Below are 27,109 nucleotides of genomic sequence, written 5' to 3' on the forward strand. Positions count from 1 at the left end.
TTTGCCACTGAATCTCCAAGGTTTGATTCCTGTTCTCAAACTCTTTCATGTTTTCTTGAATGTTTGTATATTTTAGTCTATAGTTCACATCTGAGAGCTGCTCAACTTTTATTCGTTTTAAAAACTTTCTTACATGTTATTCTTTTCAATATGAAATTCTGTTTTATCCTGCTCAAGACTAAATAGTGATCACTTCCAATTTCAAATTCTCTGTACACCTGGTGTCCTGCACCAGGGAGAAAACATCACTATCAACAATAACGTAGTCAATGAGACTTTTCCTATTCCTTGCCTCTTCTCTCCATGTGGATTTGTGCACATTTTATGTTGGAACATGGTATTAGTAATAACCAGTCCATGTCCTGAGCAGAAATCCAACAAGTATTTGTCATTATTATTAGCTTTGCTCTTTTCTCCAAATTTTTTAAATATTTTTGTATTACTAATTATATGAAGAGCCAAAGGCTTCAATTCGGTGACATGAAGTTATTTAAGTTAAGGGATATTACATCCCATATTGTTTCATAGCCGAATAAGAAACACAGAGTTTCATGCCGAATATAGGACTTTATAAAGTTCAGAGAGTCCAAGCGTAAGCAAATATCTGGATAGTGCAACACCTGACCCATTTGGTAGTGCAACACTGAGGCAACTCATAGTATGGGTGGAGCAAGCTCCAATCAGCTATTTTTGTATGTCTGACAGTTATTTCCTACCCTCTTATTTAGATTCCCAACAAGGACCTCCTTTTTCATTTTGCCAGTTGCTTTCTCTAAGGCCTCAAATTCCTCCACTTCTACCTTAGTAGAACCTTCTATGGGGCCATAGGCACAAATAAGTCTCATTGTTCAGTTCTCCATTTTGATATTTTCCCACCTCACTCTACTTGAAATTGCCTGCCATTCAAGAAGATTAGCCTCGTATTTAGTGTTGAATACTATGGCTACTCCTTCTTTTACTTGATTGTCATTGCCTGAATATAACATTTTGTATTTATTGCTCAGAAAGATCTCGCAGTTTTTGTCTTTTTTGTTTCAGTCACCCCTATTATGTCGATCTGGTACTGATCTAATTCCTCAGCTAGCTCCATTTCTTTGCCATTCAGGCTTCTTATGTTGATAGTACCGATCTTCAATTCTGGTGATATTGAGTTGGGGTGTGTTTTAGGGTTTGTTCCAGTAGCTGACTTTTCACTGTTCTCCCTAGCGAAAACAACGGGGGCCTTGTTTAACTGGGTGAAGCCCCAGCCGGCATGAAATTTTGTCATGTTATACCATCATTTTCTATATTGGTTTAAGCCAATAAGAATACAATTTGGTCGACTAGATCCCAAATTGCCAGTCCATTCTCATTCGTTCAGTAACCAGGTAGATACGGTAGATACCTAACAGGGTGCACCACAAGAAGGTGAGGATTGGACATTAAGTCAGATGCCCTGTCGGTTCTCCACATTCCTTTAAAGGCTATGTGGAGGTCTCCTCTCAGTTATACAGCTTTGACCCTTAAGCACCTTTAATTGTGTTAAATTGCTTCCTTCAAATTCACTTTCCTATTCCAAGGGATTCTATGAATAGATTAAACATCACAATATAGTACCATTAGAACCATCAATCTATGATATGACAAATGTATCTTTGGTGATCATCCTTTTTCTCTATTTTGAATGGCCAGTCTGACTAAAATAAAGGTGTATTCCCATGGCACTTTAGATCCTGTGGTCAAGTGAGAGGGTAATTGTAGTAAGTAATTGAGTTTTTGAGCACTGTGATGACTTGTTTTGAAATACCTGATGCATATGGGTTGAGAACTGTGAGTTCTTGTAGAACTGAATGAAGATAGCACATAAACATGTTGTCAGAATGGTTAAAATGTTTTGTTTTTTTTTTAAATAAAATTTGAGTTACGCAGTGATGGGTTCTTTTTCTCTGAAGCGTGTGCTTTTCATCCTGCATGAGAGAACAAGCTGCATGGAGAATGCATATGCTTAAAATATATACATATACTCTTCTTGATTGCTCTAGTCCTAATTCCAAATAGGACTAATATTTTTATTTTTATCAACAGACCTGTAGTCAAGCAACTCATCGTGGATGGTCTCACTCTCACGTGCATAGCTCAACCTACCTTGACTTAAATGCATTCACTGTCCCTGCACTCGCACACTCTCAGGCAATGCATTCCAACTATCCACCACCCTCTTGCTCACACCCACCTTATGCAGCTTCCAGGGATGGCCTCTCGTCTCCCTGTTTCCAGATATTCTATAAAAAATCTCATCCCCATTAATCTGGTAATTATCCCTTACCAACTTATACATCTTGATCGTGTCTTCCCTCTATCCACTAGGTTCTATAATTTTGCCTTCTCTCAATCTGTCCTCATATTCCAGAAACCTACTTAATCGTCTCTTGACCCTCTCCAACATATCATCCTTTTGAAAACCTGGCGATCAAATCTGTGTGCAGTAATCCATATGCGGCCTGATCAAAATTTGTACAATGGAATCAAAACATCCTTACTTCTACATGACAGTGTTCTCTGCATCATTCTCATAATCTTCTATGTTGTCCTCACAATTTTAGCAAAATGTCCAGGAAATTTCAAGTCCATATCCACCATACCCCCCCCCCCCCCCAATCTTCTCTTCAACCTCCTCTGAAATATCTCCACCAATCCTCTGCTCTGCATCCCATCTTTACTTCCCAAATTTTAAAGCCTTACGCTTTGCAACATTAAACTGACATCCCCACACATGTCCATTCAGTTTATTTAGTTCCTTTTGCAAAAAGCTACATCTGCCATCTTTCCATTCCTTTGAGACCTGGGGTAATCTCAGCCTCATGTTAAAAATGTACGTTAAAGCTGTTGTTAACGTCCTGGAACATTCCCTAAGACGTGGTGATATACCAGCAATTAAGTTTACTCAATTCCTCATATATCTCCTGCTCATTCACCATCAGTGGTTCCTCCCCTATTCCCACTGCTCAAGTTCTGCATTATGTTACAATCATGAAGATGGAATACTTTAATGAACTGCACATTAAACATCTTCTATATCCTCCTCTGTTTATCATTCCTCATGTTGGTCTGACTAACATCACCTCCCATAATCATTTTTCTTTCTACTGGCCACATATCGAAAAAGCTCCCTAGGACGCTTCACCTCTTCAGTCATCCATTTTACACCTATCTCATTTAATCTCCTGACCTTTGGAATACACTGTCATTGCCTCTGCCAGATAATTCCTAAGTAGAGACCAAGCAGCATTGATTTCCTTCCCATATAATTCCTCATTCCATGATATTGCTGCAAGCTTCCTCCTGAGTTTGCCATAATCACCTGCCTTATAGCTCCACACAACTCTTTTTCACAAAAGTCCTGATATGGCTGGTGATCACTTCATGGTCACTTTCACCAACTGGAGGAAGATGTGACACTTCATTTACAACAATATCTTCTGATGAGGTAATCAAATCAAGGACTCTTGATCCATGTGTGGTCTTTTTTACATACTGCTTAAGATAGTTATCCCTTAAAAACTGAAGAAATTCATTCTCTTCATTCCAGTCTCTATTACCATAACTGAAATCACCCTTTTCTTATTAGCCAGACCAATTTGTCTAAACGTTTCCTTCTCACTGCTTTCTACATTACCAGGTCTATAGCAACATCCTACTAAACATTTCATCCTGTCTACCTCCACACTGTACTAATATAAAACCACTGTCAGTATTTGCTCCTTGCAACTCCACCTTAGATGGGCACAACTCTTCTGCCATCATTAATAATATTCCATATCCCTTTTTTGCTTTGTAATCAACTGCATTACTTTAAATTTTATATATCATGTTATGACAGTATGCTTGGTCATCGACTTATGACCGACTTCCGTTCTGGCTGACTGGTCGTATGTCGGACATATATATATTAACAGTATTCTTTAACCTTTCTAATCTTTTTATCATCTTTATAATTTATTTTTATAATCGTTTAAATTTATAATTATGTATATTGTACATACAGTGAAAATTCATACTGTACTGTAAACACAAAAATACAATCTAAAATTAATGTAAAAATTAATACAAATGAAAATTACAAAATCAATTTTTAATCTTTGCTTGTGTTAGGTTGTGGATCGTCAGGGTCATGTTCTTGTGTTGAGGTAGATGTTCTCTTGATGAGGAACATGCTGAGCTTTGTTTGAATAGTTTGTTTCTTTTTTTCTTCATATATCTCACGATAACAACGCACAGCATCATGAATGATACATTCAACCTTTGTGAATCATTTGACATTAGGGTCCACTGCTTCGAAAGTGGCGAGAGCTTTATTCTGTTGCGAAAAAGAATCTAATAAACTCTTTGTAGTGAATTTCTTTTCTGGATCCTCTTCTTTCTCTTCTTCCACTCTTGCTTTTTCTTCTGACACTCTCTGTGCTTCCAATTCAATCAACTCTTCATCCAAAAGTTCTTTTATTTCACAATCTAGCAACTCCTCTACGTCTTCTATTTCACATTCTAATTTAAGATTTTTTGCAAGTTTAACTATTTTTAACTCTCCTTTTTCAAATCCTTCAAATGTATTTATTAAAACACTTAAGGAATTGAACAACGTAGTTAAGGATATAAATTAAATTAAACTTTAATAAATATTTTCCGATATTTCGGCAACGTCACGTTGCCATCTTCTAAAGGAACTTACAAAAAAAAGTTACGTGCACGTAGGCACTACAACACAGAAATTGGGAATGAAGAGATGAGCCTGTCTCGTATAAGCCAACGTATAAGCCTGTCTACGAGAATCAACATCATCCACGGAGATACAATCGCACGGAAGGCCCGCCAATACGATAAATTGAAATTGAAGCTGTCTAGACAATTAAATCGTCTAACGTTCCTGAAACGCTGCTGGGATAATAAAGTAATCCCGAACTGTGTAAAATTCAAGCACTGATTTGTGTCACAAAAAGCTCTCCGAATATATAACCGCGTTGCTACGCGAACAACTCACCGACACGCGGTCGCTCTTAGCGGACATTAACGAAGCTATTCGTGCCGTCGAAGATGAGCTTTCGTGCACTTTGAACCACGAACTTTGGACGATTTTACATGACGTCTCATGTACCGCTGCCGAAAAAGAATTTAAAAAAATAAGAGGCGGACAGATGGAAAAGTTTGAAAAATTAAAAAAGAACTCTACCGTCTTTCCAGAACCTGCTACCAACACAGTAATCAACCTTTCTTGTCACCCTGAAGCCTGAAGCACTCAACGCACTATCACGTGGACACAACTTCGCCATTGCTCCCAATAAAATACCTAGTGAGGATATTATGATCCAGATCGAATGCGGAATCCGCCACCTTCCACATCAAGTCGCCAACAGTGTAAGACTGGATGTAGCCTGTGTCCTTTCCAAAGCAAGACCACCAAAAACCAACATATCCAACAAGGAATATAAAGCTCTACAGGAAATGAAGAATAATAAAGAATTAGTTATCACCAAAGCGGATAAGGGAAATGCAACTGTAGTACCTAACCAAAAGGACTACACAGGTAAGCTGAATGCTCTTCTATTAGATTGGGCCATTTACCTCCCTATCAATTACAATCCCACCAACTCTCAAATTAGAAAACTTCACAGGCTCCTTAAGAGAGTCACTTGTTGGCCTGTAGAAGTTACCAACAGATTAAAGCCGTTTAACTCTATACCCCCCCCCCCCGTATTTATGGACTCCCAAAAATACACAAAGAAAATGTGCCATTACGTCCCATAGTGGATGGCATTGATTCCCCCACATACATATTAGCTAAACATTTGGCCAAAGAGCTCACACGCTATACTGGCAACACACCATCACACATGAAAAAACTATTTCGTTTGGCAGGGAAAATTCTACAAACAAATAGAGGGGACAGCCATGGGTTCACCACTCTCCCCACCCTTGGCCAATTTCTTTATGGAGACCTTTGAAGAAAAAGCCTTAGCCTCTGCCCCACAAAAACCAACCATATGGCTTCGCTACGTTGATGATGTGTTCGCTGTTTGGCCACATGGCTCTGAAACACTTCTCTCCTTAACACACTTAAACAACCAACACCCCAGAATCAAATTCACTCTGGAAAAAGAGGAAAACAACAGCCTCCCTTTCCTAGACACACTAGTCACCCGCCAGTCTAATGGAACCTTGGTTTTCTCAGTTTACAGAAAACCCACCCATACAGGCAGATACATTCACCAACAACCCCCCCCCCCACACACACACAACAATTTGGAGTAGTGAAAACACTATACAACAGGGCTAAACTGATCTGTTCAAACGACTTGGTCCTAAACACTGAACTAAATCACATCCTCAACACTTTCTCAGCCAATGGCTACCCCCCTCAAAAAAATCCAAAAAATATTAGAACCTACAAACCACAGATCCCCCCCCCCCCACACACACACAACAAGGATTACTCTAAATCCATCACCATTCCCTACATCCGAGGCACCTCGGAAAAGATTACCAAGATCTTAAAAAAACATGACCTGACCTCCTGTTACAAACCTTACAGAAAATTGGCATCCCTTATCCGCTCCACTAAAGACCAACCACTTCCCCTTGACCTACCTGGTGTTTACCAGGTCCCTTGCAGTTGTAAACTGTCTTACTTTGGCCAAACAGGCAGGACAGCGAATATCAGAATTTCGGAACACAAGGACTACATCCGTTTTCACAAATACAGTCATTCTGGGCTTGCGGACCATGCTCTGGATACACGCCACAGAATACAGTGGAAGAAAGCTACAGTGATACACCGTAGCAAATACAAATTTGAAAGACTCTTTATGGAATCAGCCTCAGCCCTAAGAAATTCTCCAAACCTCAACAAATTTGGTTGTATGCGACTGCCCCAAATTTGGGAGGCCTACATCAGCAGACCTTCAGCCCAACAATTTTTTTACAAAAGTTGTTCAGTCTAGTCAAAGAATCCTAAAGATCTATTTAAAGTAAAGAACTAAGTTCTTGTGTTGATATTTAATGGAGAAAACACATGTCCACTAAACATCCACTTTCTACACTTTTAGACATGTGTTTTCTCCATTAAATATCAACACGTCATAAAGCTAGATAAGCCAATATTTTGCATTGGTTATCAAAGCATCTCCTCTTGGACACAAAGAAATATACTAAACATGTGCATGCAGGTACACCAGCTAAAAGGCAAAAACGATGATTGTAAAAGGCAGGCTTCTAAAATCCTAACTGGTGCCCTATTTGGGATGATGAAATCTTGCTCAAAATCTCAGAATCATGATCTCCCAAATTTTTGGTAATGTGATACAGCCAAATTTGTTCGGGTTTGGAGAATGGTGTCATGCTATGGCAGATTCCAGAAATCATTTGATTTATATCTGTTTCCTCTATAAAAGGGAGGTTTCCCCCATTAGATCCAGTGATCAGTATCTGCGGTAAGGCCTGTCACCCTGGAACAGAATGGGCAGAGAGCTATGTTGATTTTGTGAAAGGAGGGGTGGGGGAGTTGCCTTTTTGCTTTAAAAAAAAAACGAGTCCTGAATGTGACTGATTTTGGTGGAGTAGCTAGTGTGGGCCAAGCAAATGATTCTAGCTCAATTTGCTTATTGGCTAAGATTGGTGCATGTATACCATAATGGGTAGGTTTTCTGTAAACAAAAAAGGATTAGGATCTGTTAGGTATCTGAGCCTTCTTATCAAAGTCAGTAATTTATATTTCAAACTTGTCTCCTCCAATTTATACAATAATTTTTCTTGTGGTATCTTGTCATATGCCTTAGCAAAGATTAAGAGTATTGCAATGAATCCATTCCTTTATCCAACTCAGCCTTAATAACATTATGATAAAATGAGCAAATAGTTCAGACATAATGTCCCACTAGTAAATAAATGCTGTTACTCAACAAGTATAACTTGTCTGTCAACCTATTTTTGTGTGCATGTGCTTACTCTTCTCTGAAGCCTTCACTACTACTACTATTACTCTGGATAGTGATAGATCAGTAGTTAGATGCATCACCATTGTTACACTGATGTACAATGGGACTATCATTCATACTCTCCATTCCTGTGAGATCTTTCCTTAACTGAGATTCAAATCATACAACCATGTCAAGGACTTAACCAGTTCAGGCTGAACATTCCTTTATCATATGTGATATCCAATCTGTTCCTGTTACCAAATTCTTATCCATGTTCATGCACTTCTCTCTCTCTCTCTCTCTCGTGTAGTGGTAGCACTATGTGCCATGTTACATATGCTACATTGATAGACCTTAATGAAGTGAACGTTTGTTATCTGATCAATTGCATCTATTCTGATACAACAGTAGTGTCTGCATCCAGTAAAGTTATTCTTCCACATTTATTCTTTCTTTTACTTGCAGCATAATGATAAAATTCTTTTGGGTTGCCTTTAGACTTTGCTTTTCATATAATAACAGAAGTTTTCTGCATGTGCTTTGTATATTTCATAACTATACTCATCCTTATTTTCACAATATGCCTTCTATATCGCCATCTTCTTATATCTTTTGTTTAATAAGGTTGCACATTCATTCCACTCTCGTCCTATTTGTTCTTCAAATTTTAGGGATCCATTCAGATTCTGCATGATTTTTAGGCATCCTTTCAATGCTTCCCATTCAATGACTGATACCATGGGAGTGAACATATTACTTAAATTAAGGGGATATTAAATCCCACATAGTTTTAAAACCGAATGTGGGATTTAATATCCCCTTAATTTAAGTAATGTTTTCATTGCTGAAATGAAGCTTATTAGCTCTTTATACTTAAGTGAACATATTATTCTCTTGAGTTTGTCACGATTTCCAACTTTGCACTTCAGCATGTAACCTTTCCTAATTCAAACATATATATGTAGTTAGCTACTTCAGGGTCTATATAGCATAATGACAGTCACCAACAGGGTGAAAAGCTGGTCACATTGTTAATTGAGATCCTTTCTGATGCTATGATCAAATCTAACTCTTTGACCTTGATTTCCTTCTTTCACATGTTGCTTCATAGAGTTGTCTTGCATCATGTGAAATAAATTCTCCTTCATTCTTGTCAAGAGTTTTCTCTGCTGCCCAATCAGTGTTCAGATTACTCATTTAGTTACCATCAGGATACTAAACAAGCAGTCATAAATATTAATACCCATCACAATACTAATATTTATATGCTTGAGTTGGCACTTCTCTTCTACAACTGCTCACCCTTAATTCTTCTTAAAACTTTTTTTCCCCAGTATGAAATTCATTTTTATTCTACTAATAACTAAATGCCGATCACTTCCTTTTTCAGTTTTCATGTCTCCTGGATCAGTGTGAAAATATCCCTATCATCAATATCATAGTCAATAAGATTTTTCTTATTTCTTGTTCTTGCTCCATGTGAAATTGTGCATATCTCTTTGTTGGAGCACATCTCTATGCGGATATCCAGCAGCCATTATTATTAGCTTTGCTCTTTTCTCCAAATTTTTCCAAAACATCCTATATATCTGAGGTTTGTTTTCTTTGCTTCTTCTTCCTCTAAGCCCATTTTATAACATTTTTATTTGTATTTCTCTGTTAGAGCCTTCCCGGTGCCAGCATTCTCCCACCATCTCCCCTTGGTCATCCCAGCATTCATCTTCCTTCATATGAATACCACTGGATGATTTTCTTCTCTTACAATTTAGATTTTCAACAACAATCGGCTTTTCTTTTAGCTTCCTTTCCTAATGACATGAAAAATTTCTTCCTTATCATCTGTGAAGCCATAGACACAAGCAAGTTTCATCATCGATTTCTCCATTTTGAAATATGACCAGTTTACTGAACTTGAAATTGCTTATCATTCAAGAAGTTTATATTCATGTTTTTTTAATGCTATAGCTACTTTGTTATTTCTCTGGTCACTCTTGCCAAATATACAGCTGATATTATTTAGAAGAATTTCACCTGTTTTTCTGGCACAATGTAAGAATCAACAAACAAGAAGTCAGTTTGATTTCTTGTTCATTGATTCTATTGTGCCATCTTCAATTCTGCTGATGTTGAGTTTGCTAATTCTCTTTTTTGGCTATTTATTTATTCAGTCATATGGAGTTTCCTCCCTTTTCTCCTCCGTCCCTATTGGGTTAAGTATTTATGGCTGTAGATCAGTGTGTGTTCATCACGGGGCCGGTTTGCCTGCTTGCGGGATGAAAAACCCCAGCCAAGACCGGCTAACTTGGCTATGGCTGAGGAAGATCCTTAAGCTCCTCTCGTCAGCAGCAGGAATCAAACCCAGGACACTCCTTCCCCAAGCATATGGTTGTGAAGTGCAAAGCCACTAGGCTAACTGCGTGGACGTTTTTGGTTATGATAACATGTTTATTGGTATGTATTTTTACATACAATAAAATGTTCTTGCACAGTTTATAATACTTATGTTAAATACTTATATTTGATTCTTATGAAACTTGATTTCCTTAATTTTATCACCATCAAATTCTCAATCTCCTCCAAAGAAAAAGAAAAAAGATGATGGTGGAAGAATACATACAACTGGCTGTTCACGAAGTGAAGGCTACTATAAAATGGATGTCAAAGAAAAAGCTAAATATATCCAAGGTGTTGCCACTTTATTACCTGACTTGGATTATGAAACACTGGTAAGTTTTCCTCACATCAGAGGTTTGAAAATATTTTCAATTTTCTGTTATGAATTACTTCTGATTTGTTTGATTGCAAATCAGAAATAACTAGTGTGTGTGGTCTTAGTTCTCCCTTAAACATTATAAGATATAAATATGAAATGATCTTGTGAACAAACAGTACCCGCTTCTTTCAAACCTGCTTCTCTTTTATTGCTTAAGTAACCTCTACCTGTTCAAGAAAAAACCTCAACCTTTATCTATATCCAGCAGATCTCTAGGTTCTTCTTCCTCTTATGTATAGGATCAATTTAAAAAGAAAGTGTACTTTAAGTAACATGGATGAAGTGTTAAGTACTGATGATGATGCCATCTATTGGATAATGTGAATCATCAACGCATCAGAAAGAAATTAATTGGACTGTCTTTGCAAAAGCTATGTTTCCTATAAGTATAATAGAGAAATTACTTATTTAAATTAAGCAGAAAGTAACAATGGGTATAAACAACATAAAATTCTGTTTCTTTTGAAATTAGCAAGAATTCTTGCTAATTTCAAAGGGATGGGGGGCATATCAGGGATATCTAAGTTTTGTTTCCCTGAGCTCCTTCCCTGCAATGCTATCTGCCATGTTCTCTACATGGAACATGAAATAGGACAATAACAAGCTGTAGTAGATTAAGCCTGAAATTAAACTTTAGCAGTCCAATTTGCATAGGGTTGGTAGAGAGAAAATGTTCTTGCTCAGCTCCACATAGGTCTTCCTTCCTTGTTGAGGAAGGGGTGATAATATACTTCTGTTTGAGTATTCTTCAACCACTCTAACCATTTATCATCTTAAACAACCTCTCTCTCACATGCACACATCCTGGAGCTACAGAATCTCTTGTTCATGTGGCCTTTGTTATTGTGGACAGACAGGTGGTTTAGTTCAGATTTGTCTAGAAGACCAAGAGTATATTTTACTACAAGAGTGGTAAGTCTTGTTTAGCCAGCCATGCCTTTTCTACTAGGCATACAATTCATTGGAATAAAACTGAAGTTCTACACCAAAGTTATTTTCTCCTTGGAGGATGATATGCAAAAGTTATGAAGCCCACATTCACAGTCTGAACCTCAACAAAAGTGATTGTCTTAAACTTTTCCCATTTTCAGTAGTCATCCTAAACAACATTCCTCATTCCTGTGTTTCATGAAATTGAAGTTACTTGTTAATATTTTATTTCTTTGAATTCTAATAGCTGCAGTCAATAGCATGTATTGTCATATGCTTGCAGTTTAAGTGTTGGTCTTATTGTGTTTCTCTTTTCAACTGTATTGACAGTGGCTAGGAAACCTAGCCAAAAATCTAGAAACATTGAACTATTTTTTCTCAACATAAGTGCCATTCCCTTACTTTATAATTTCATCATTATGTTGTATTATGCTTACATCTTGATGTTTAAATCTATACGTAGCCTTTAAAATCAAGCAAGTTTATATATGAGCCATTTATTTCAAGACAGTTTTCCATTTTCTCTATAATAAATTTCATTATAGCTACATAAACATTGTTTTAAATTTGTAGCAACTTCTATAGCACATACTCAAAATTTGAATCTTGTGATTGATAATCTCATTTGCTTTTTCTATGGGTTGAAAAGCTTTGTCAAGCCCTTTAAGAGGGAAGGAATAAACAGAAGTTTCAGCTGTTAAATTACAGTATTAATAGGGTGTGTGTGTGGGGGGGGTGTAATAAAACAGCAAAAATGAAGAGCAACAGAAGCACTCTTTGTTATGTCATCATGATAACTGCTTTGTTATGCGAGTCAAACAATTGCACAGTAGTGCTGTTCATTATTAAAAATTATGGAAACTACCATGTTAGAGTGTAAAACTTCAGTTTAATATAAAGCAAAATAATCACTTGACTTTCGATCTTCATATCAGGGTCATCAAGACAGTTGACTGTATACTCCTCATCTTGAGTGTACATACATACAAAGAAATGAGTTGCATTACAATCTAAATAGTATGATAAAGTTAGTAATTTGCTCAACCATTAAAACTACTGGCCTGACCTGGTGAAAAAAACCTTATTACTCCATCAAAGCAACAGTCCTCTTATTATTATCTATTTGATTACAAATCATTAAGAGATATATTAAGCTAGTGAGCAACCTATTGTCACATAATTGCTCATATAAATTAGAACAAAATGATTAGATGGTGGCCAATAAGAGATGAAATTATTGCTTGGTCCTAAAGTAAGGGTTTGCTGAAAAACTTAAGTGGGCTGAATGTGTGCCATCCAAATTCTTGGGATTTTTATGCCGCCATTAATGTACAACAGGTACTTTGCCTGCATACTACATTCCAGTTGCTTCGTGTGGCAAAATAATTTTTACCTAAAAAAAAATGCAGCCATGAGTTTGCCACTATCTCCCTTCCCTTTCCCCCAATTACTAACTTTTATATGGAAGCTTTAGAGCAACATGCTCTAGATTTTTTTACTTTAAAACCTACAGTTTGGCTTAGATATGTTGACAATGTTTTTGTTATGTGACCATACCGCCATTAAACTTTAAACACCTTCCTCAGCCACCTGAACAAACAACATAACCACATTAACTTTACTATTGAAATTGAAAATCCAAACTCATTTCCTTTCCTGGATACACCAATCATGCGTCTTCCCTCAAACAGTCTATCCTTCACTGTCTACTGTAAGCCTACACTTACCTGCCAGCATATACATGCTAATTCTTATCACCATCCTTTGCAAAACTTTGGAGCCATTACTTATTTTTTCACGGTATTAACAACACCACAAACACTTTTATCAACAAGGATGTTTTATTAACGCTAATATTTCGCCGATTTTCAAATCAGCATCATCAGAGCACAACACACATGTAAACGCGACAGTGAGTGAAACAATATATTGTTTCACTCACTGTCGCGTTTACATGTGTGTTGTGCTCTGATGATGCTGATTTGAAAATCGGCGAAATATTAGCGTTAATAAAACATCCTTGTTGATAAAAGTGTTTGTGGTGTTGTTAATACCGTGAAAAAATAAGTAATGAATAACCAGCAACGCCTAAGCTTATCTGTTAGATTAAACTTTGGAGCCATTAACCCCCCTCAAAAACAGAGTTATAACAATTTGCTCTTATACAAGAATTATAAATTATTAGCAATATATTTATAAATAATGGCTATAGCAAAAATACCATCATAAAGTTATTCAGAAAACTGCATCCAAAAATGCACATAATATAGGTTACAGTAAACCATAGCTATCCCATACATTAAATGGTTATCAGATAAAATAAATAGAATTCTACACCATTGAAATCTTAATACTGCTTTTAAACAACTTATAAAAAAAATAATAATAATAATTAAAAAAAAAAAAAAACACTCAACTCTTCTAAGGATCCTCTCCTCTCATTGTCCCACCCTGGAGTGTAACTTACGTTATATTGGGGAGACTGGATGTACAATTCCTATCTGCAAAAATGAACATAAACAACAGCAGACCTCTCAGATCATGTTCTTTACACCTTACACCAAATTGAGTGGAAAAGTACCTGTTTTTTACATCATACAAAAACCTGGTATGAACTTAAATTTAAAAAAGTCTGTGGAATTTTGATCAACCATCCTAATCTAAACAATAATGGTGGCATAAAAATCTCAGAAATAGTTATAAATAGCCAACATATAAGCCTTACCACCAGAAATAATAAAATTAAGCCACTATACAAATATGCAACACTCTTGAAATATCAGTGAGATCAAAGACTACAGTGCAACAATTTTTAAAGGATTGATATAATTTAGATTAATACTTGAATTCATAGTATTTCAAATTTATATTTTTCCTTAGGATCCTGCAAGTAAAGGTAAAACAGCTGCTCAGTCGACACGAGAAGCAAGATCTAACCAGAGAAGACTGTTAACATCATTTGGTGATTCTGATGTTACTAGTGACTTGCTCAAATTTAATCAATTAAAGGTATATGTTTCAGGTCATTCAAATATATTATACAATAAACAGTTTTTTTTTGTTACATTGCTCATTCAACATTTTTCCTGTTAAAAGTTGCACCTATCTACCTAGTACCTGACTGTTTGACTTATATGAAGATGGGATAATTAATAATTGTATATGTTCACATCTACAGGTATCCTTCAGACTAGAATCTTTCACTCAGAGAAGTTAAATAAAAAAGAAAGCAGAATGATGAAAAGGTACAAATTGTGATTACATAAAAGGTTCCAGATGGCACTAAGAGTTGCATTTGATCTTATAGGTTAAACTAGGAAACCAAAGTCTGCACTTATTTCTGTAGTGCTGAGTATATAATTACTTGTCAGAAAGTTATATTAAGCTCTGCAATTTTTTTGCATGTGTGTGTAGGGAGGGGATTATAATACACGGTGATATGTGAAGAGCATTCCGAAAGTAATGATGCAATTATGACAGCTCCATACCCAAAAGATAAATGTCACTGGGAAAAAAAAAAAAGTTTGAGATATGAACTTTATTTTCATACCTGTTCATCATAAGCTCTCTCTTCTCACCCTTTCAATGTATTTCTCTCTGCAGTGTAACTGGTTCTTCACATGCTGTCGTAGTAAAACTTCAGACTGTTTTCAGATTATTTCCATTTTAGGGAGGATGTTCCAAAACTTCAAATCCAATCTCTTCAATAGGCGTTGAAGCGGATATGCTTATATTACATGGAGTGCTGCAAAAAGCAGATACCTTTTGCAGAAGCATTTGCTGTTCCTGAGCACAAATATATTAATTCCTTGTTTCAACTTTCTCAAGATCTTCACATTGTTTTGCAGATTAATGAAAGTCACTTTCACTATACAGTCTTGGTGAATGGTATTCTCCAAAAGACAGTTAACATACACTTTCCAGCAGAAGGTTCAGTTTAGAGCTCTTCAGCAGTCATTTAGTGTATTCCATAAACTAGATTTTCACTTCAAGACCATAATTATGAACAATTTTCATTACACAATCATGATTTTGTGAAATAAAAATGCTTTTGCATTGCCTTCCTTTGTTTCATGTACTATTGTCATAGGATGTAAAGCTTTTAGGCTCTACATCCTAAATCCACCAAAAAGGTTTAAATGCCAGAAATATGAGCATGCTCAAATTGTCTCTCTGGCTACCACCTGTTCTCCGATGTGGTAATGAAGTGAAGATCATGATAACAAATCTTGCTCTGCGAAGAAAGCTAAATGTGTCAGCTGCCAGGAAGATCATTCAGCTTATTCATGTGCATGTCAGAAGGATAAAAAAATAAAAATAAATAAAGATTAAAACAGGACAAAATATATCGATATGCAAAAAAGGAGGTTAGCCATCGCCACACCTGTCCTGAAATCCTCTTATGCTGAGAAGGTGGCAGTTAACTGCAGTTAAGTACAGGAACAGTAAAACTGTTCTTTTACTTTATGATCTTGAATACTACGCTGTGGAGTGCATCAGTCATGTGACCTATGGTCTCACACCTTAAAAAAACTCCAAAATTTGATGTGTGTTCTCATCAAAACTCCATTTGATGAGAACACACTTGTCAAAAAATATTATGGCAAGAATAAACAACCTGAAACCTCCACTGAAAAAATGGATACTGTGATATCCACTGAAAGGAAATTAAACTTCCAAATGATTTTGAGACATCAGATGATGAATTGAACGTTTTTCCAGAAGAAGAGGTGGACACTTGTCATCCATACTTCTTCCCAAAATCATTAGACAAATATTAACCTGACAAAGGCAAGCCTTCAACTCTCAGAAATAGTAAAAGTCCTAAAGCCAGAACGATAGGAAAATTTTTTTCACTGAAACCTTCATGGGTTTCACCAGAATATTGAAGATATCAAAATTCTGCTGCAGAAATTTTTGTTCATAAGAAGAGAACTAGAAATGTTCCTGCTCATAGTGGAGTAGTGATCCTGGCATCCAATTTGTCATTATTCATATAATTAAATATGCATTATGATATTCAGTGTGGCTAGGGCATTGCCTGGTTAAACAAGGCCCCCGTTGTTTTCACCAGGGAACCAGGGCGAACAGCAAAAAGTCAGCTACTGGAACAAATCTGAAAACAAACCCCAACTCAACATCACCAGAGTTGAAGATCGGTACTATCAACGTAAGAAGCCTGAATGGCAAAGAAATGGAGTTAGCTGAGGAATTAGATAAGTACCAGATCGACATAATAGGAGTGACTGAAACAAAAAAGACCAAAACTGGTGAGATCTTTCTGAGCAATAAATACAAAATGTTATATTCAGGCAATGACAATCAAGGAAAAGAAGGAGCAGCCATAGTATTCAACACAAAATACGAGGCTAATCTTCTTGAATGGCAGTCAGTCTCAAGTAGAGTAATGTGGGCAAATATGAGAATGGGGAACTGGACATTGAGACTTATTTGTGCCTATGGTCCCACAGAAGGCTCTACTAAGGTAGAAGTAGAGGAATTTTTTGATGCTTTAGAAAAAGCAACTGACACAATGAAAAAGGAAAAGTTGGTCCTTATTGGGGCTCTAAATAGCAGAGTAGGAAATGATTGTCAAATTACAAAAATATTTTGGGAAAATTTGGAGAATAGAGCAAAGCTAATAATAATGGCAAATATGTGTTGGATTTCTGCTCAGGACATGGACTGGTTATTACTAACACCATGTTCCAACATAAAAATGTGCACAAATTCACATGGAGAGAAGAGGCTAGGAATAAGAAACGTCTCATTGACTATGTTATTGTTGATAGTGATGTTTTCTCCCTGGTGCAGGACCAGAGTGTACAGAGGATTTGAAATTGGAACTGATCACTATTTAGTCTTGAGCAGGATAAAATTGAATTTCATATTGAAAAGAATAGCATGTAAGAAAGTTTTAAAACGAATAAAAGTTGAGCAGCTCTCAGATGTGAACTGTAGACTAAAATACAGAAAGATTATTGAAAAAAAAATGAAAGAGTTTGAGAACAGGAATCAAACCTTGGTGATTCAGTGGCAAACTCTGAAGAAAACATTATTGATTCTGCCAGAGAGGCATGTGGTGAGGTTGTCTGCAAGTATAAAAAAATCAGAACTCCCTGGTGGACACAGGAAGTTAAAGAGGCAGTGAAGGAAAAGAAGAAAGCATATCAAAAGTTCCTGTCAAATAAGTCAGCTTGTGCTCTTAGAAAATATAGAGACAAATGCAAGAATGCTAAACACTGTGTAAAACTAGCTAAACAAAAGTCATGAGAGGACTTTGGCAAGAATATAGAACATAAATATCAAGAAGGTGGCAAAATATTCTGGAGGTTGTTGAAGAAGCTTAGGAATAGAGGAAAGAGTGCTGTAAAAGGAGTTAGAGATGATAATGGTAACATGAAAACAGGAGAAAAAGATATCCTTGAAGTATAGAGTAATTACTTTGAAAAACTGCTAAATGAAACAAGCGGTGATGACTGCACAGTGGTAAAAAGCACTGACCAGGCATGCAGTCAGGAATATATATCCATACTTGAAGCACAAAAAGCCATTAAATGCTTGAAATGTAGAAAGGCAGCAGGAGTAGATGATATTCAACCAGAAATGCTGAAGTATGGTGGTATAAAAGTCTTACAGTGGCTGCACTGCATAGTTCAGAAGGCCTGGACAGAGGGACGAATTCCCGATGATTGGAGTAGAGCTCTCATAGTACCCATATATAAAAAGGGAAATAAAACTGAATGTGAGAATTACAGAGGTATTTCCCTACTGAGTTCCTGGGAAGATCTATGGAAGTATACTTGAGAAGCGGTTGAGAAGAATTGTGGAAGAAAAGCTTGGTGAAAAACAAGCTGGATTCAGGCCAAATAGAGGCTCTCAGGATCAGATCTTCACTTTGCGACAAATAGTTGAGAAAGCATGGGAATATAACAAAGATCTGTATTTAAGTTTTGTCGATTTGGAAAAGGCATATGACAAGGTGCCAAGAGAGAAGCTATTCAATACGCTGCAGTTATATAGTGTCAATGGGGCATTATATCAAGCAATACTTAGTCTTTATTTGAGTTGTAAGTCAGCAGTTAGAATTGAAGGAAGTACAGGAAGATTGTTTAATGTTAAATCTGGTGTGAGACAAGGATGTACATTATCCCCTCTGTTATTCATTATCTATATGGATCACATTTGAAGGAAAGTGGTATTAAACATGATATCAAAATTGGAGATGTTAATGTCAGCTCTTTGCTTTATGCGGATGATGTTATACTTCAAAATAAATCTGCTACAAGTCTGCAAGATTCTCTGACTAAATTGAATAGCTGTTGTAATAGATATGGTATGAAGGTCAGCAATAAAAAGACAAAGACAATGAAAATAGGCAGAATCATTGAAAATGTCAACTGTGTTGTGAATGGAGAACCTGTGGAACAAGTAAAACATTTTAGCTACTTAGGCACGATTTTTAGTGAAGATGGTAAATTAAATATGGAAATAGACAACAGAATTAGCAGAGCTGGTATGGTGGGAAGTCAATTGAATAAATTCATATGGAATAAGAGAGAAATTAGTCGGAACACTAAATTAGCTGTATACAAGACAATGTTCAAACCAATTTTAACTTATGGATCTGAGAGCTGGGTCAGAAGTAAAACACTTGACCAAAGACTAGAGACCACAGATATGAGAGTCCTGAGTAAGATTAGAGGCATGAACAGATGGCATCAATGGCAATATCATATTAAAAACGAGGATATTAGGAAAGAACTTGACATTGTCAGCATCCAGGAATGCGTTAGCAGAGCTAATCTCAGGTGGTATGGTCACTTAAATAGAATGGGAGAGAAAAGATTAGCAAAACAAGTGTTCTCTGCTAGGTTGGCAGGAAAATGACCCAGAGGAATACCAAGATATAGGTGGATTGATATGGTACAGAGTGCCTTAGACGATAGAGATATATGATCTGATAATGTTGGAGTCTTGACAAGTAACAGACTGATTTGCAGGAAAATTGTAGATAGGAAGTTAGTAATGATGTAATTTTTGCATGTAGTACTATCATATCCTGTACACCCCTTCAGGGTACATGGCAGGAATTTGATGATGATGATATTCAGTGTGTGCTCATGATTTGTTTTCTATTGAAGATGAGAGGTTTGTGGATGATAAAGCAAAAATTATGATAGTATCAGAAATCTTTGTGTCAAAAACAAGATGGTAGTGTGGTGCTGTGAAAAAGAAATGTGCGAATGTGATAGAAAAAGAAAGATATGTAGGAATGGATTAAAGTGAATAAAGTACAAATGGCAGAAGCGTGTTGCAAGAAAGATAACATACATGTGGAGAAAGAAATTAGTGCTGAAGTTAAGTCTCATGAGACAAAGTGAAGTGTGTGGCAAGTGATACAGACTCAGAAAAGAGAAGTGAGAGAAAGGAATAAGGAGACAGTGTTTGTTATATGGTAATTCCATGATAGGGGGGGGGGGGGGGCTTGGTGAATGTAATTCTTCATGATACAAAGATGCTATTAGAATGCAAAAGATTAAAGTGAAAATGCTAATTTTGGCCAGAACAAATGACTTAAAAGGTAAACAGTACTGAATATTGGAGAAGAAAAAACAAGTTACTGAAAAAAGTGAAGAGTGAGAGAATCATATTTTAAGTTTATGCCAAAGTTCTTATACAAAAGAACTTGTGTTTGACTGAGCTAGTACTTGGAATGGATTTGGAGTACTCACTGAAGAAATTTAAGTGTAAAAGTAATGTGAATGAATATGTGAAAAAGGTTAAAAAAATGCTAAATGTAGATTCTCATGTCTATGAACTAGATGGGGTAGTCAGTGACTTTGTTGACAGAAGAGATCTAAAAGAAAGAAAATTTGCATATCCACCCACTAGATTTATTCTTCTGACTTTGTCCTTGTATATTCATACAGTCAGAAGTTAATTACCTTTCTTAACACCACTTGACATAGCACTGCTGTAAGCTGCTTGCTGACTTGATCATCATCAAATTCCTGACATGAACTCTCAAGGGGTGTACAGGATATGATAGTACTGCATGAAAACTTACATCACCACTAACTTCCTATGTACAATTTTCTTCCAAAGCAATCTGTTACTTGTCAAGACTCCAACATTATCAGATCTTATATTTCTGTCTTCTAAGACATTTCATACTGTATAAATCCATCTATATCTTGGTCTGTCTTCCTCTGGGTCTTTTTCTTGCCAACCTGGCAACACTTGTTTTGTTAATCTTTCCTTGCCCATTCTGTTTAAGTGACCATACCACCTGAGATTAGCTCTGCTAATGCAGTCCTGGATGCCAACAATGTTAAGTTCTTTCTTAATATCCTCGTTTTTAATATGATATTGCCATTGATGCCATCTGTTTATGCTCCTAATCTTTCTCAGGACTCTCATATCTGCAGTCTCTAGTCTTTGGTCAAGTGTTTTGACCCAGCTCTCAGATCCATAAGTTAAAACTGGTTTGAACACTGTCTTGTATACAGCTAATTCAGTGTGTTGACTAATTTCTCTCTTATTCCATATAAATTTATTCAGTTCACTTCCTACCATACCAGCTTTGTTGATTCTGTTGTTTATTTCCATATTTAATTTACTATCTTTGCTAAAAATCATGCCTAAGTAGCTGAAATGTTTTATTTGTTCTATAGCTTCTCCATTCACAATCTTCTTTTTCCTCAGTTTAACCTACTTAAGTAGGGTCACTGTTTTTAATGAGTCTCCTCCTCCTCCACCAGCTGACTCCACCTGCACTTCCTCCTCCCCTGCACATCCATCTGCATGACCTTTCTGCATACTTGTCTTGCCTCCTGTAGCTTTGCTTCTAAGCTTGTAACTTTTGCCATTCCCCTTGCATAATAATTTTTCAGGTGACCCTTTCTGGTTCATACCACACATCTGCCTAAGCATTCTCATCTCTTCTGCTTCCATCCTGCTGATGCTATCTTTCATCAGGACCACAGTTTCCATAGCATACGTCATAGCTGGCCTCACCACTGTTGTGTAGAGTTTTCCCTTTATATATTGACTGGACCATCTTATCACATAGCACTCCAGCCATCTCTCTCTCTCTCTTCAGTTCCTCCATCCAGCTTGTATTCTGCATCCCACTTCCTTCTCAGCTTCTCCATCCTCTTTCACTGTTGAACTTAAGTTCTTGTGTAGAGGCTTAAGTGCTGTGAGGACATTATGTTGCAGGTTTAATGGATTTTTTACAACACTCAAAAAGAATTAAAATAGAATTTAATACTTCCTATATTTCGTCCTAGTCACCAGGACATCTACGGGGATTACAAAGACAATTAATGTAACATGCACACAAAAACTTACAATACTAAGCCCAACCACGTGGGTGACAATAAAGTCCTATCTAGGTGGAGCGCCCTCTAAGGGCAGTAGTAGGTGGCCTGGAATGTAAGGTGGGACCTCTGGTGATAACTGTTTCCCAAATCTTCGGAAACTTAATGCAACCGTATTTGTTAAGATTTGGTTGGTTTCTGAGATCTGCTGCTGCTTCTAAGAAAAGTCCCTCTTTCTTGAATTTGCTGTGGTGGAGCATGGTGGTTTTCTTCCATGATACTCTGTGGGTGGTGTCCAAAACATGGTCAGCCAAGCCTGAATGGCCATAGTTGTGTTTAACGATGCACGACTTGTGTTCCTCCAGGCGGATGGATGCTGATCTGCCTGTCTGTCCAAAGTACGCAAGCTTACAGGAACAGGGTACTTTGTAAACTCCAAGCAGAGAGAGAGGAGGGAGCTGATCTTTCGTAGAACGGATAAGGGTAGCCAGTTTGCAGTAGGGCTTATATGCTGTGTGTAGGTTATACTTTTTTAGTATCTTGGCTATTTTTTCCGAAGTGCCACGGATGTAGGGTATGGTGATGGCATTTTTAAATTCTTGTTGACGAGAGGGACGGGGAATGGGGGAGGAATTGATTATTTTTTTGATGCTGTGTTCGCTGTAGCCATTGGAGAGGAAAGTTCTGTGTATGTGGTTAAGCTCAGTAGTGAGGGCGGTTCCACTGGAACAAAGATTGTGGGCTCTCTTGGTAAGGGTTTTAATGATGCCATATTGTTGTGAGGGGTGGTGGTGGGAGAGTTTGTGAATGTATCGGCCTGTGTGTGTGGGTTTTCTGTATACAGTGAAGGCAAGTGTATCATTAGGCAGGCGCGTGACTAAGGTGTCTAGGAAGGGTAAACAATTGTTCTTTTCCTTTTCCATAGTAAACTGGATTCTTGGATGTAGGCTATTGAGATGACTGAGGAAGGAGTCTAACGTGTCTGGGCCATGAGGCCAAATAGAGAACACATCATCTACATATCTTAGCCAGATAGAAGGTATGAGTGGGGCTGAGTCTATGGCTTGTTTTTCGAAATCTTCCATATAGAAATTGGTAGGGGGGGTGAGAGGGGGGGGAGCCCATGGCGGTTCCCTCTATCTGCTTGTAGATTTTGTTCTTCCAAGAAAAATACCCAGAGTTAATGGCAAAGGAAAAGAGATCTAAGATGTCAGAGGGAAAAACGTTTTCTAAGAGAGATATCTGGAGATGTCTGAAGGAAAAGAAGGTACTGGAGAAATAGTCAGGTTGGTGCAGGAGATGTAAAGACTAGAGTTCGGATCTGCTGACCCTTCATGGAAACCAACTGTCACTTGAAAGCGTTCTCTCTCTCCCAGGCATATCTGAACTCTAGTCTTTACATCACATGCACTAACCTGACTATTTCTCCAGTACCTTCTTTTCCTTCAGACACCTCCAGATTTCTTGCCTTGGAACTATATTGTACACCTTCTCCATATCAATAAACACCAGATATAGCTCCTGTTGTTTCTCTCAGAACTTTTCCATCATCTGCCATAAGCCAAACTGCTTCTTTGCAATCTCCACCTTTTCCCTCAGTTTTCCATCAAGAACCCTTTGAGACATCAACTTTATTCCTCTATAATTCTTAGTCTTGTGCATCTCCTTTAACCTTGTAAATAGGGACAAGAGTATTTTTCCCTCCATTCCCCAGGCATTTTAACAAACTTTCATGAACAGGTCCCACAGCAGGTCTTTGCACTCTTCCCCCAGTGTCTTCCATGCCTCCACTGGGATCCTGTCAAAGCCCACCGATTTTCCATTCTTCATCCTCTTTACAGGTTCTCCATTCATAATGCAGTTGATATTTTCAATCATTCTGCCTGTTTTCATTGTCTTTGTCTTGTTATTGCTCACCTTCCTACCATATTTATTACAACAGTTATTCAATTTAGTCTGGGAATCTTGAAGACTTATACTGGATTTATTTAGAAGTACATCATCTCCATAAAGTAAAGAGCTGGATTAACATCTCCGATTTTGATATCAGGTATAATACCACTTTCCTTCACAATTTGATCCATATCAATAATGAATAACATTAGGGATAATATACATCCTTGTCTGACACCAGAATTAACATTAAACCATCTTCCTGTACTTCCTTCAATTCTAACTGCTGACTCACAACTCAAATAAAGACTAAGTATTGTGTGCTACTTGTATATATGTTCATCGACCTTGAAAAAGCATTTGACATGGTGAAATGGGAAAATCTGATGGAAATATTATGCAAAATAGGTTTAGATTGGAGAGACTGAAGATTAATAGCTGAATTATATATGAACCAGGCGGCCATAATAAAGACAAAAGTAGGAAAAACTAAAAAATGTGTGATTGGCAGAGGTATAAGACAGGGATGCTGCCTGTCACCGACGCTCTTATATATACTCGCAGAAGAAATGATAAAAGAAGCATTTGATGAAGAGAAAAGAGGAATCACTATTGGAGGAAGAACAATACAAATTAGATTTGCAGATGATCAAGCAATATTAGCTAATACTGAAGATGAACTACGGCACCTAATGAAAAAATTTGAAAATATATGCAAGAAATATGGTATGAAAATTAACGCAAAGAAAACAAAAGTGATGAGAGTCTTCAAGAAGTGTCAAGATGAGTGGAAAAAGTGTAGAGCAAGTGAGACAATACAAATACCTTGGTAGTAAAATACAAGAAAATGGAAAATGTGACATGGAAATAAAAGAAAGAATTAGCAAAGAAAAATATGCCTTTTATAGCAAGAAAAATTTGTTTATTAATAAAATGAATAAAAATCTAAAGAAAACACTTATTAAGTGTTATATTTGGAGTATGACCTTATATGGGTCAGAAACATGGACAATTAGGAAGAAAGAAGTTAAAATGTTGGAGGCATTTGAAATGTGGTTATGAAGAAAATAAAGTGGACTGAAAAAATCACCAATGAAGAAGTATTACAAAGAGTTGAAGAAGAAAGGAATTTGCTAAAGACCATAAGAAGAAGAAAGCATAATTGGATAGGACATGTATTAAGAGGAGACAGCCTACTGAAAAGAATGATAGAAGGGAAAATTGAAGGAAAGCAACCAAGAGGAAGAAGACTATTAATGATGCTTGATGATATAATGGGAACAAGAAGATATCAGGAAATGAAGGAGGAAGCAAGAGACAGGGGAAATTGGAGGAAGAGAATCTGCTGAGTTATACTATTGGACCTGTCAAGAGACAGAAAACTAATGATGATGATGATTGTGTGATATAATGCCAGATTGACACCATACAACTGTAGCATTTTGAAGAGCTTTTCTCTTGTCACTTTGTTATATACCTTTTTCAGATCTACAAAACTTAAATACAGATCTCTGTTATATTCCCATGAATTTTCAACTATCTGTTGTAAAGTGAAAATCTCACCCAGCTTGTTCTTCACCAACTTCTCTTCCACATTCCTTCTCAACCATTTCTCAAGTATACTTGCATATATCTTACCAGGAGCATTCAGTAGAGAAATATCTCTGTAATTCTCGCATTCAGTTTTATTTCCATTTTTATATATGGGAACTATGAGAGCTCTGCTCAAATCATCTGTAATTCTTCCCTCTGTTCAGGCCTTCTGAGCTATGCAGTGCAAGACTTTTATACCTCCATGCTAGTCCATTTTTGGTTGAATATCATCTATTCCAGCTGCCTTTCCATATTTCAGGCTTTTGGTGGCTTTTTCTACTTCAAATATGGATATGTATTCCTGATTGAATGCCTGTTGAGCATTTACTACTGTTCTGTAACTGATTGTTTCATTTAGCAATTTTGCGGAGTAATTACTGCATACATCAAAGATATCTTTTTCTACAGTTTTAAGGTCACCTTTATCATCTCTAATTCCTTTTACAGCACTCTTTTCTCCATTTCTAAGCTTTTTAATCAACCTCCAGAATATCTTGCCACCTTGTTGATATTTTTTCTATGTTCTTACCCAAAGTCCTCCTATGACTTTTCTTTAGCTAGTTTACAGTGTAGCTTTCTTACATTTGTCTATATTTTCTAAGAGCACAAGCTGGCTTATTTGCCAGGAACTTTTGATATTCTTTTTTCTTTTCCTTCACTGCCTCTTAAACTTTCTGTGTCAACCATGGAGTTCTGATTTTTCTGTCCTTGCATGTAACTTCACCATATGTCTCTCTCTGGCTGACTCAATATTTTCTTCAGGATTTGCGACTCTATCTCCAGGTATTGGTTCCTGTTCTCAAACTCTTTTATTTTTTCTTCAATAATGTTTGTGTATTTCAGTCTACATTTGACATCTGAGAGCTGCTCAACTTTTATTCACTTTAAAACATTCTTACATGTTATTTTCAATACAAAATTAATTTTATCCTGCTCAAGACTAAATGGTAATCACTTCTAATTTCAAATCCTCTGTACACTCTAGTGTCCTGCACCAGTGAGAAAACATCATTATCAACAATAACATAGTGAATAAGACTTTTCTTATACCTTGCCTCTTCTCTATGTGAATATGTGCACATTTTAATGTTGAAACATTGTGTTAGTAATAACAAATCCATGTCCTGAGCAGAAATCCAACAGGTATTTACCATTATTATTATCTTGCTCTTTTCTCCAAATTTTCCCAAAATATTCTTGTATATCATTTCCTACTATTTATGAGGGTGGTCTGAAAAGTTCTCAGCCTCGACCATAGATGGCAATGCTATCTGCAAGATTTTTTTTTTCTAAGTTGGTATATCTGTCATAAGTATCCATGTGAAATTACAAGTCATTCTATTGAGTAGTTTGTTTCACACAGCTGTCTGAAGCAAAAGTGTTGTCTGTATCCCTTGAAATGGATAAAATTAAGTATTGTATGATTATAAAATTCTTTGTAAAAGAAGGTTTAACAGCAAAAGAAATTCATTCAAAGTTCATAAAAGTTTGTGGACACTCTTCTTCTTCATTTTTGACAATTAAGAAATGGGCTGTCGAATTTAAACGTGGCTGTACCAGTACCAGCCTTGAAGATGATCCACTTGAAGACATCCTAAAAGTGTAACAACACCCTATTCTTCAGAAATCGTTGATCAATATAGTATTGG

At 36.7% G+C, this 27,109-nt stretch overlaps 1 protein-coding gene across 1 annotated transcript in view; it reads left to right on the top strand.

The window, feature by feature from the left end:
- Positions 1-27,109, top strand: part of Set1 (SET domain containing 1) — a 318,942-nt gene that overhangs the window by 256,043 nt on the left and 35,790 nt on the right. Inside the window, exons 11-12 of the mRNA XM_090405939.1 lie at positions 10,503-10,672; positions 14,530-14,658. Of these exons, the coding sequence (XP_090262065.1) occupies positions 10,503-10,672; positions 14,530-14,658 (299 nt within the window). The remainder of the gene's footprint in view (positions 1-10,502; positions 10,673-14,529; positions 14,659-27,109) is intronic.

The sequence above is a fragment of the Typopeltis vanoorti genome, chromosome 16, assembly GCF_054136105.1.
Source record: "Typopeltis vanoorti isolate ZY-2024b chromosome 16, IOZ_Tvanoo_1.0, whole genome shotgun sequence".
In the NCBI taxonomy this organism is placed as follows: Eukaryota; Metazoa; Arthropoda; class Arachnida; order Uropygi; family Thelyphonidae; genus Typopeltis; species Typopeltis vanoorti.